Source organism: Dermacentor silvarum, chromosome 3, assembly GCF_013339745.2.
Source record: "Dermacentor silvarum isolate Dsil-2018 chromosome 3, BIME_Dsil_1.4, whole genome shotgun sequence".
In the NCBI taxonomy this organism is placed as follows: Eukaryota; Metazoa; Arthropoda; class Arachnida; order Ixodida; family Ixodidae; genus Dermacentor; species Dermacentor silvarum.
The window spans coordinates 223781983-223794686 of record NC_051156.1 but is presented as its reverse complement, the minus strand read 5'-3'; the positions used below and the strand labels follow the sequence as shown (position 1 = coordinate 223794686).

General features: G+C 47.7%; 1 protein-coding gene across 2 annotated transcripts in view; it reads left to right on the top strand.

Moving 5' to 3' along the window:
* Nucleotides 1-12704, top strand: part of LOC119446769 (scoloptoxin SSD14) — a 78571-nt gene that overhangs the window by 21406 nt on the left and 44461 nt on the right. The window contains exon 1 of one of the 2 annotated variants that reach the window (XM_037711310.1): nucleotides 8162-8217. The exons of the other annotated variant lie outside the window; for it this stretch is intronic. Coding sequence (XP_037567238.1) covers nucleotides 8177-8217 — 41 coding nt within the window. The 5' untranslated portion in view covers nucleotides 8162-8176. Of the gene's footprint in view, nucleotides 1-8161; nucleotides 8218-12704 lie in introns of those variants that run through there. 2 annotated transcript variants of the gene reach the window in all.

Below are 12704 nucleotides of genomic sequence, written 5' to 3'. Positions count from 1 at the left end.
AATGGCAACATTCACTGCCGCCGAGTTCGGGAAACGGGAGTTAAGGCGCTTTGCAACTTATTCCCGGAGCAATGCTTTCGAGTTTTTATTAGCATGATTGACTGCGCATGTAAATACAAACCGCGTACATGGACAGGACGAGCGAGCGAAAGGCGCTAACTAGCTCACCGAGATGTCCAAGTGCAATTATTTTAAATGCAATAATTAATTAGTTGAGCAACAAGATGAATAAGCAATCAGTGGTATACCGCACAAAAAATGCGATCAATAAAATATGTATATATCTTTATAGTAATTATATATTGTGCGTTCGTACACGGCTTATCAGAGCCATTTCGAAGGATATGAAAGGCAGCGGCGTGTTGGCTATCGCTTGGTGTAACACTGCGCTACGCCAAGCCGCCCAAATGCTTACGATTTCTGAAGCCTACTGAACACAAGCATGCCTACAAAGCCGTCAGTGGCTTCGTGAAAGCACCAACTGCACGGCTTGCTTTTCAGCAAAACTCCGATAGACCGTCGTCTTTGCTCAATAAACGTACGCGCAAACGGCGTTAAATAATTGAAGGCGTCCCAAATAGCAGCACATGTAAGCTCGCCGCTGACAAAAGGTTATCGCTCGGATAAATCAGTCCCAAGTTCGTGCATGCAAACCGTGTCTCAATAGGTGATGTTTAATATTCATAATTCGAGATTCAGTCGTTTTTGTCATAGTGCAGCTGCTGTTCTCTTGGGTGTCCTAGTCCTTATAGTGAATTTCAGCTCTCCTGTCACAGTGCCGTGTTCCACGACTGCTATAGGAGCCAAACTCACTTATCGATCGCAACCTTGTTGCACATTTCATACTCATAACATACCCCACTTCAGTCACTATCATATCTTTAATTCCTATATATTTTAAGCAATTTGCAGCTCTGTTTAGGTCTCTATACAGCCACGTCACATGAACCATCAGTCCATTGAGTACTGAACATTACTGCCTTGGCGCTCTTTGGCCACGCTTGCCCCTTGCGCCATCAAACACCACTTATCATCACTTATTGATCATACAACCTTTCTAACATGATTGCATGTTGGTGCGGATAAGCTGTAGAATCCTGCTTATCTGGCGCGCATGTTGTCGGCTGTATACTGCAAACCGCCGTTAGATGCAGACGCCTGCCGGAGCATCGCAACTGTCGGCGGAAAGTTGCGCTGACCGAGCTATACGCTATACAAGTTATAGCCTATAGCGCGCTGCTCGAATCCAATCTGATACACGCGGATGACAACAGGCGCCTTTGCGACGCCTCGTCTGCTTCGTCGGAATTCCGCTCCTCGGCGCGTCCCAACTCTGGCCGTTATCTTTTACGAGACCAAAGGGTGAACAGCTGTTTGCGAATGTTCTCTTTTGCTCTTTGTTGGTGGCCGGAAGCATGCTCTTTGCTCGGCAACGTTCTGTGGAATTTCCGGACCGTATAGCAGTTCCTCGTAAAGTAGCCCCACTGGGTTTATATCGAAAAAGCAGGGTTTCACGCAGTATGCTGCTATAGTTACACTAGTTTCTTCAAGTTTCTAACAGCGCGCGGAGGACAGCGCCGATCTCTGTTCACTAGTCCACACTGTAAACGAAAATACCCCCACATGGGAATTTTAACAAGGTGATGTGCCCTATATACTCCCATCCTTGAATATTTACTCCGATGTATGGGAGCAATACAGCGGCATTCCATCGTTTCACTCCGCTCGCTACCTGCGGGGAGGATAAGGGTGGACATGACGTGATTTTACTCCGCCTTCAAAATTTTGTTCCCTGCGGGAACTCCGCACAGGGAGTTTTAAAGAACTCCCTCGCCGGAACAGGTTGGTCACTTGGTGCTTCCCATAAGGCTGTGCGCCGCGCCAGCGAGCGGCCGCGTTCGGCGGAGTCAGCGGTGCTCATGGCTGACGGTTTGTTTACATCTGTGAAGTGTCGTTCCATGACAGCGTTTCGCCGATTTTCTTTCCTATACTTCCTTCCAGAATGTGTTATAGGCGTGCCTGAAGCTCACTGTATCTCATCATCAAGTACGTTAGCTGTGATCACTCTGCTGGCTACGATGAATGCAAGAGCAACGATTTCAAGTTCGGAAAAAGGCTTAGGTGTGACCATGAAGCTATACCGGTTGACTTGTGATGTCGGCTCAGGTTTCTGGCTGTACTTTCGTGTTGCATGATCTTGACTTGTGTTCTTCAGTGCGTGAAATACGACTTTTATGTCCTTTTGAGTGTACGCTGACGACGTCCGGTGTAAAGTGCCGCGTAGCAATGGCAAAAGCAGCCACTGTTCGAGCGACAACGTCTGGGATAGCCGCACATGAATGCCATATTCCTACTTCGTCACGGTGCTGTGCTGCCAGTAAGTTAGACCGTGGTGCAAGCAACTCATTTTATGAATCTGTGTACGGATATCCTCGCCCAAGAAATACGGTAGGACGAAAGTACGTAGTGTGAATAAAGCTTACTGAGCGATGTAAATCGAATTGTTGTCGCACAGTTCTGTTTTGATCACGTCGTTGCTTCGGATATTGCATTAACATCATGCTCCATCCAAGATACTGATTTAGGAGCATACATGCTGGCTCCGAGCGTGAGGATTCGTTTGCCAGATCAGCGATATAGCTCCGTTTCACAACCGAGAGACATTGCTTGGACGCTGAGCAAGTAGTGCGGTCAAAAAAAAAAAAAATGTATGACTACGCAATTTTCGGTGTTACGTGGGCTGCTACAGGTAATGCCAACACGTATTAAATTGCTGTCACGCCGCCATTTTTCGCACGAAGCTAATTTTGTGATAAAGCACGCGCACTTACATTTTGCTTGCTTACTGTAACTAACGCACTACTTTTTGGCCGCGAACGCCGGCAGTGTGCGAAGTCGCTTCAGCGCTCACAGAATGGCATTCTAATTTTGAAAAATTATGCCATTAACATTGTTTTTTCACTATTCTGAATTAAGGTTCGTGTGGATTTAGGTTTCATGTTGCTTTCAGAGAGGCAGATCTCATATGTGCGAGTATGTGAGTCGTAATTCTGAAAACAGTACAGCTGATCGCTAGGCCGTTTCGAGGCACACAGAATCGTGGCTATATATATTGGCAGGTTTGCTTCTTATGTGTCTCGTGTACGTTGGATGCCTTTCCAAGTTCTTTATCGGATGTTTCTCAAATGTTGGTGTTTATGTATGTCTGCTTGTCTGGTCTCGTTCACTTGTTTCGCATAATTTGGCGTATTCTTGTGCGTATATTTCGAAATTTGACCCGTGCCTCTACATATAAAATTTTCCACGCAAATTGACACGAAAATTTTTTATACTCCCGGTGCACCTCGAAAAAACTCCGCCCTGCCTGAAGTAAAAAATAAAAAGGAAAAAAAAAAAAACTCCGAGGCACCACGCAAAAATTTCGCCCGCACGGAGTAAAAATTATACTCCGATCATTCGGAGCATAATGAACTCCCAACCGGGGTCGCTAGAGGACAAGCGTTATACTCCCACCTGAGAGTTATTTCTGCTTACAGTGATGTTTAGGTGAAACGATTCTATGCTATGCTTCCCATAGTGATTCTTATTTGTTAGGCTACCTGTTTCATACCATGCCTTCTGCGATACGATGAGCCATACATATCTTCGGGTTGTACAGCGCAAGAGGGGATAGACAAGACGATACACAAAGCGGAAACTACCAACAAAGGTTTATTTTCCCAGTGCACAATTTTATACACTTGCGCAAAGCTACCACGCATGCGCAAATAACCTTAAGAAAAACAAGTTACCTATTGGGAAGCTTAACAGATCCCCGGGGTGCTGATACACGCGAGACCTAATCTCAAAATATTTTCAGCCTCAGTGATTTCTCGTGTGAGCTTGTCATGCATGAAACACACAACGGTGCATGCGCTCTACAATGGTTCACATCCACAGGATTTACAATGAATTGCGAGCCACCCATCGCGTGCATTTTTGACATTGTTATTGTGTTCTTTAAGTCTATCATTAAGGTGTCATTAAAGGGGCCCTGAACCACCCCTCGTGCTTGGTGAAAAGCATAGTCCGCGGGTAGCATGCTCTGAACATCTCAGCTAAGTTTTGCTGTCGTACGCGGTGCGTGGAGCTCGCAAGCGGATCGCGAAGTCACCTTTCTCTCAAACGCCCTCGTTTCAACAGAGCCATGATCCTTACTCTCTTATGTGTGCTTTATTGCGCAATAAAGCACATTCCAATACGCGGCTGCTATTCGTCGCTCCGGTCGGTTAAACCGCGGCCGCCGCGGGGTGCCGCCACCAGTCCACTGGCTAAGCGCACTGCGGCTCTCTGAGGATGGCTTACGTTTAGCGCGGCGTAGGCACCAAAATCTGAAATTTGAACTGCACGCCACGCCGTTTTGAAGGCGGAGCGTTGTGGCCCCGCCCCACAGCCGTAGCCTTCGCAGTGCAAGGCATTGAAGAAGGAAGGGGAGCACAGCTAAGGCTGTGTTTGATTGCCAATAACTCCGCTTCTGCTGAACGCATTGAAGTACTTTTTGGGGCCAAGTATTTCTGAAATAGCCTATTTTCACCTCAAATGTCTTTCTCCACTTCGATAAAAAGTGGCTTTAAGGCCCGTCTGCCCGATACACTCCTTGCAAGAGAGGGGGATCCTATAAATGACATTGCTAGTGCAGGGACCGAAGGTGATCGTTTCTTTTCACACTACTTTGGTCTCCTATCGCCGTCATTAGGATGGCAGAACCCGAGAAGTTTCCGAGGTGCTGAAAAAGTCGCTGTTTTGTCCGAAAGGCGAATCATCAATTGCGACAGCAAATTTGTAGAGCTATACGGTGTAGGGATAGTAGTTGCCAAAGATTTCCAAAATATCGCAACTTCTGTTGTAAACAGTCCGGTAACTACACGCTCAAGGAAGCTAAGTTTTGAATGAATTAGAGTTCAACTTGAACTCTAATTCATTCACCCATTCATACGGGTGTATTCGTTCGCTTAAACGCCATTTTCCATGGTTTTGAGGGGATGAATTATGGTCATAAAACACCCGTAAGGGTGAGGTTATCCTTAGTGTGTGCAGGCCTATGCAATGCGGTCAGAAGCTGCCTGTGTACGATGTCTTTCACTTCGATGTCTTTCTGTCGGCTCCGTCATGCTTCTCACTGGTGAGGACTTCACGGGCGCAGTTCTCTCTTGAGCAGACTGGAGACAATGCTTCTGCGCACGGCGCGACGCAAACTATAGGGTGTGTGTAAATGGTTCGTGTGGAAAGGGAAAGGTTGACGCTATCTTTTGCAGCCCCTGAGGGAGCACGGCTCAGCGCCAACAGGGAGGGGAAAGTGGGAGAGAAAGGGGATAGTGTCAAGAAAGTGAACAGCATCTCCGCGGGTGAAGGCGTGTCGCCTGGTCTTCGTTGTGTTTTGTAACGATGCCCATCCAACCTGGACGTCGCATAGTCATTCTTGACAAACATCATTTCTAACGGTTTTCATCTCGACTTCAGCGTACTACCGTTGCTGCGTCAGCGTCAATCCGCGGCTTTTGGTGGCAGCCGGAACAAAACGTTGCACAGCTGTTTCGATGCGCTCGTACCACTGCTCGCGCGTTCGTCGTCGTTGGCTCCGATGACGCTCATCATGCCAGCGTTCCCATACTGCCCCTCCCTGTGCAAAGGCGCTGATGGCCCACTACCAGCAGGTGCGGCAACGTGCGCTCCGATTGACAGTTGCCGCAGTTCTTCATAAACGTATGACAAAAGTGCCAAGTGTGCAATCACGCTTTCACCTTATCGTTTTACAAGCGTGTAACACTTGCTTAATTTTTCCAATTATATGGACACTTCAACCGGATTTCTGCCGTCGGCGTCGCCGTGAGGTTCCGTATAGATTCCAAGGGCGATAAAATCGTCGCCGCGCGCCATATGCGCGAGCGAAAGCGCGCGGGGGACGCGCGCTATCACGGAGGGCGAACCCCCCCCCCCCCCCCCCCCCCCGCGCTATCACGGAGAGCGAACGCTCGGCGGAAAGCAAACGTGACCGTCGCGCAAAAGACCGTGGGGGTATGGGAGGGAGGCGGCGCGGCGCTGTGTTCCGGCACCAAAGGCGTATCTTGTTACTCAATCTCCCACGCGAAAGCAACAAAGCGGGAAGAGGGGGGAGGGGGGGGGGGGCAGCTTCTCCTCTGCCAACAACTTCTCCTTTGCGCTTTGCCCGGGCATTCCGGTCGTCCGCACCGTCTCTTATCTCCACACGGCTCTGACCTTTCTCTGTGCATTTCTCCGCTCAGTTTCCGTTGAAGCGATAGACCGCGCGAACCTGCGCTTGCTGCCAGCGTTTTGACAGTCGTTGGCTGCGGTCATTCAGTGTGACCTATTCATGTTTGCTTGTGCGCGCTGACACCACGATTGTTAATTCAGTTAGTAAGCCAATGTGTCCAAGTTTATGCAGCCGATAAAACTACTATCCCTACCCCGAATAGCTCTACTAATTTGCTATCGCAATCGATGCTTCGCCTTTCGGGCGAAATTGCGACATTTTTTTATGTATAAATAAAATGATGCCATACCTGTAGGCTACCAGTTGTAAGCCGCGGTGGGCTTTTGTAAGTAGAACCGTAATGAAATTTTGATTACTTCGGATCAATTTGTTGAATCTTAGTGCACGTCAGCGAAACAGTTGTCAAAACCGTCAGGCTGGTAACGTGGTCTTTTCACAGCGTTTAAAAATGGCTCTTTAGCTGACGACTCAAGCAATAGTGAAATGCATTGCTGTTTTGTTTAATTGCGCACTGTGAAAAAATGCCTTATTGCAAGGCATTTCACGGCACATATCGAGTCCGTATTTTTAAAAACGGGTACGTGCTATAAGTCTACACAATGTTTCTATTAAATGGTCATTATGCTTTGAGCACTGGCTGACATCAATTGTGTAATTACAGTATCCAAACCAGTAACTAAAAATGCTAATTATCGAGATGTTATTAAATAATAATATTGGAGATTGTGGTGCAAACTCTGTCTGCCGCTACTGAAGTTTGACCCGCAAAAATTGTCTCGAATCCCCTATGTTTAATAATCTGACAGTCGTCGCCAAAAGCCGCAGTGCGTGTATACAGTATATCACACAATTGGTTCGTGCCCTAACCTATACCCCTCATATCGGTCTCACAATGGGTATATTCGATAGCGATTGAGCCCAGTCCGGATATAATTTCTCGATCGCGATGGGCTCCTTCCCCCCAGTCTGCGTAAAAGAGCAAATCGTGATGTAGAAATTCGGTTCCGATGAAAGTTCCACTTGTGAGACCGCGGTGTTAATCAAGGTAGGTTAACCCGAGCTACCTGTTCGAATGTCGTTGCGAAGACACTAATAACAAATTTTTTTTCTCGAATGAATATGACCGAATGCTCGTTGTATGCATTTTTTACTGAGCTATACGTGTTAGCTTACTTTTTGTTACACAGCCTTTCCGATTCTTCTCGAGGAATCCTTCAACAGGCGCGCGTAAATGAACCGAAGTCCAAGTGTTGAAGGACGCAAACGACCTGCTGTTTTGTCCGGTTCTGCGACGCAGATTGTCGAAGTCCACATACGTCAATTTATACTCTTGCAGCAATTTTTGCGAAAATGTGTGCGTGTCTTGCGATGCACCCGTAATATCGCTCCAGACAGCGTAGTCGACCGCCATGCTTACACCTACACTGCTTATTTTGTCCCCTTTAATTTTCTAGTGGCATACGACGGCATGCTCGTACCACCTGCGCCGCTCTTTGTGCATTGCTGTGGATACAGCTGCTCAGTTCTGACAACGCGAGAACTTGGAGAGCTGCACCCAACACTCGTTATTGATACTTTAATACGCAGTGCACCGCCTGTATATCTCTGCACGAGGTGGTAGCCCTTCATAAAAAAGTGTTTCGCAGCTTCCATGATTTGGCAAGTTTGATAGCGTCTGAAGTGCACACCGCGCTAGCACGAATGGGTTAAGTATCCGATCGACTGCGCCTGTGTGGACGGGCGGATAAGTTCAGCGAGCCAGCTGGTGAGCGGCGCTGCCCGGACGTCACATATACATATAGTGCTGCCGCGCTCACGTTGATTCGTTGTCCTCGGGCTTGCTGACTAACTCGCGCTCTGTACTGCCTCGCCGTGTGAGTTGGTGTAAGACGCCCAGCGCGGAAAATGAGCACAAGGAGACTGCACGTGACCCGGCTGAGGGAACCGTGAGTATACGCTCCCGAGGCGCCTTGTACTCTGTATTGCACGTTGCCGTAAATCCTTTCCAAACGTTACTCGGAATTGGTTACGTAAAACATTGTTCTTGCATGTAAAGTCAGATGCGTGCGAAAGTGCGTGAAAGTGGTTTTAATAATGTTCTTGCCATCAGGTTTCCGGAAAATCGGTACTAATTAGCTAGACCGTTGTGTCGTCAGAAACTACGAAAAGCATTCCTAAAGTGAGTTTCGAATACCGCGAGATCGCATGAAAGTGCTGTATTTACCATCAGCAGGCCAACCCATCACATCCGGGTATCTGTGTTTAGGCAAAGAAAATCTGTTTTTATCATAGCAAACATCGGGAGACTGTTACTTTGACCACGGTGCATGGAGATGCTACTTTTAGCATTTAAACGTAATACTAAACCCTGTTTTTCGTTCCTTTTTGACTTTCCTAACTAACCAGGCAGGAAAAAGAGACTATAAAAGCCGTTACGTTCGTGAGCTTTCTGTGCTTCTTGCGATACTCGCACGCACCTAGGCCGCTTCAGTATGGACAAAATCGTTGCCTATGTAAGCTTTCTGGTAATCTGTCAAAAGTTAGTACTTGCGCTGTCTTGCGTCCCTCATTGGACTTCGACCACCTCTGTTCACAAGATCGTGCCGAAGCGATGACGCAGTGGCCCTTCCTGAGCAAGAAGTGTCAGCGGTCGTAGTTTCCTGGCATAGGGGGATGGCATGCATCCCGCTGCCCTCAGCTGCGGCGTCTCGGTTGGTTCGGGAGGTAACTTCCGGCTAATTATTGAATCCACGAACCACGTGTCTAATTCGTACCTTAAAGAAATAGGTAGCAACTTTTGAGTAGCCAGGGTGTATGCTATAGAATGTGAGCTTCGTTGAGGGATCGAGAGGCGCCGTGAAGACCAATCGAGACTTTTGCGACGAACTCTGCCGCATTTTTTAAATGACGATGGCCTGTCCAGGCTGCCTGTGTTATACCCAGACATGGGCACCCGCACAGGTAGGGCCCTCAAGAAGGCGTCCTCTCTCATCTGCCCTCACCCTCACTTGGTGAGGTGAGGATCAGCATCGGAAAATTGGTGAGCGCGAGGGAACGTGATGATGCGAGGCTAAATGAGGAAGATGCGATTCATATTGCTGATGTGCAGCTCGTACGCGTGATGGCTTTGAGGTCCCAGGTTCTGAATCACACTGGCCGCAAGCACACAGGTAAAATTCAGCCTTGCTAACGTATGTTCGCATCTTAAGTGGCATTCCGTATTCCTGTAAGTTTACCATCACAATCGGACGATTTACCGTCACGAAAACAACGGAACGTGTTTCCATCTAGTGCTGCAGCGACTCTTTTAGCACTGCGATGGTGCTGTGCTACATGCCTGTAAGGTGTGATGGGCTCTAAGGGAAATCTTATTATCGGACGAGGACGACATGTCGCGTGCTTCCGGGCATGTAGCTATAAATATGCAGTTAATATATCTCGACTCTATAGTTTGTTCCTGTCACAATCGGCAAATGAACAGCAGTTTTCATGTAATCAGTACCGCGAATTTTTGCTCTCAGTATTCGGGTCCTGGTGAAGTCAATACAGACTGAAACTGCCCTAGCAAGCGAGAATGGTCTAGCAGAGCAAGGCCGAGCTTACTGCAAAAACTGCTCGAACTACTCAGCACTGAGCATGCCTAAACAGACTGTCCTCTGAACGTATTGATGTTGATATGATAGTGAGCGATCAAGGCCGTAATGAAGTAGTAGATAGTGCCGCAAAAATTGCGAACCACGCTTAGGCAGCTGAACTCTCTAAACCCGGGCCCTATTTCGCCTTTGTCAGTTTACCGTACCTTTGACGGTAAGCACTACTGTATAGTAACTAGTAGTTAGCATATTCTTACGTACGTACGCCGAATAGCACACGCGACTCGAGGCCAACGAGCGTGTTTGGACGTATCATGTTTTCAGGGGTGTTTGCTTTTAGCATGTTATCTTCATCATACCAATAAGAATCTCAGTACAATCCCTGCATTGGTGTAGTACACGTTTATTCTCCTGTGCGCTTGGCAATGAAACGTTACTGTTCAAGGGGATTACGCATTCACGCAGCTAATTAAAATAAACAGCTATATAATCTTAGCGATTGCAGGACTGTCGGGCTGTTTAGCCGTTTTTACTCCCACGTTAAAAAAAAAAAGGTGCACTTTCTGCTAGCAACAAAAGAAAAGGCTGCAGGTGCGGTGGTCACTTCGCGAGCATTGTGGACGGCTTAACCTTTACGTTTAATCAATGCCTCTATAAGCAAAGTAGCGTGGCAAGCTTCGACATTTGGAATGGCACGGTATAGGCAAGCATATTTGTAAACTATAAATGCTCACGGGACGAGTAAATGGTTTATTTGAAGTTGCAGCAAACCGAAGGTAAGAGCTGAGAATGAGGGCGTGGGAGGGTGAGTAAATTATAAGTAAAAAAAAAATAGGTTTTCAACGTGAGGGTGCGGGGAGGACGCGATTTTCGTTATGAGGGTGAAGGCATCTGTCCACCTTGGGTTATACCAGCACCGATTTCCGGTTAGTGCAATGCTAGCTCCATTGGTCTTACTTGCGAACATATAGCCCCTGTAATTTACGCACAGCTAGTGTTGTATGCAGTGTACGATGTATTGTTCGCGGACGGAATTGTTATGCGTCCTCCGGATACCGTGCATTTATTTGCGATTGTACAGCATGCGGCACATACGATTCGACGTTACAATCTCGGAGTATGCGGCCTGCTGATCCCTTCCGATATATGGCGTGTATCATTGTAAATAAAAAATATTTAGAAATGCCAACAGCGGAAGAGCATAAACTTTATCACAATATCGTGGAGACAGACATCACTTTTACGAGGGGAGCGAAGGGCAGAGGCATTAGGCTCCGGAAGTGAGCAATCATTGCCAGTGACATATCAGAGCTGATCACTATCACGTGCTTCATTGCTTTTCGCTAAGCGAGCAATAACCGAGTGCTCCGTTGTTTCATTTCAATGGGCGCTGGGCACGGAAGCAGCTTCGCCGGCCCTACTGTCGTCTGACTGCGTCGGTAACCTCTACGCGACTTGCGGCGACACATGTCGAACAAGCTGAGCCATAGGCTATGGCTGAGCAATGATCTCCATCCGGGATCAGAGCCTTAACCAACTGCGCTGCCAAGCCACTGTATACGGACTTACGCTTCAATGCCGTTCGCTCAACGCAAATTGCAGCGTTCAGTACCGGCGTAGGGGTGACAAAGACGGTACGCGGCGACATGTGTTCGAAAAGCGCACGGGCGGAAACAATCGCGAGGAGCAACCCTGTTTAGTCGCATGTTGCGCCAAGGGATGCTGGACTCTGAGTGAAACCTGATATATATCGTAATTCCTTTATTCGGTGTGCCACCATTGCGTAAAACTCGTTCCGGGGCAGTCGGGCTGACATGGACGGTCTGCGATGAGGCCTGCAGTTCGAGCGGGACTCAATTTATTTCCTTGTTTACTTGGAGTCTTACCCTGGGCGTTACGTGATACGCCCACGTACTCTCAATCGGCTATCTGGTAGCACTAGCGCACTACATAAATATTTACCGAAAGACACACAATTTCACGCCTTGGTAACGGCGCTTACAGTACCAAGAAATTGGTTTGAAGCGGGTAGCGCGACACGCTTTTCGTGACAAGCGAGGAGATAGAAATAGATAAGAGGGTGGTTCGTGGGATTGCAGCGCCGTCTATGCAGCACCGCTGCAACCTTGTAGAACGTTTTCGTGTTTGGATGTATATTTTTGTCGCGGTGCGGGTACTTACTCACTTAGGCCTCACTGGCGGTCGAGTGCCTCTGTTGACGCTGCTATCAGATAAGCCCTTAGCATCGCCGGTGCCTTCCATCGTTGGCACCTCCAAAGTTTCCCTGGCAGGATCCTCCATGAAGACATGTCACAACAATCTGGCAATATCGAACCATAAGACTGTTGCTACCGAAAAAGCCATATTTTGCTAAACCGGTACTTAGCAAACAGCCGGTTATCGGAAATCACTATCTGTAATTGGACTCCTCCCTGCTATTTCGTCACCTCTCTTTCTCTTCCCCGTCACCCTGACCAGTTTTGGGGTCTGTAATATCAGGTTACATTAATATATGTCGAAGATGACATATTTAGAAACTTCCCATGTCGGTGTCAACCGCGGAAGGCGACCTCAGTTTTTTTTTTTTCATGGCCGTGGAAGACGGCGTTTTGAGCAACCCTGTGAACAGATCACAGTTGACAACGTGGTGAATTCGACAATATGGCAGAATGACAGTTTCGATGATGATAATGATAATTTGCGTCCCTTTCGAAACGAGGTGGCGACAAAAAAAAAAAAAAAAGCCGGCAGATCCCACGCCCTGTGAGAATCGATGTTATGCGAAGCAGTGTGCGGGGAGCATACCAAATTAACGAAACGACCATGAGAGCACCAAGACG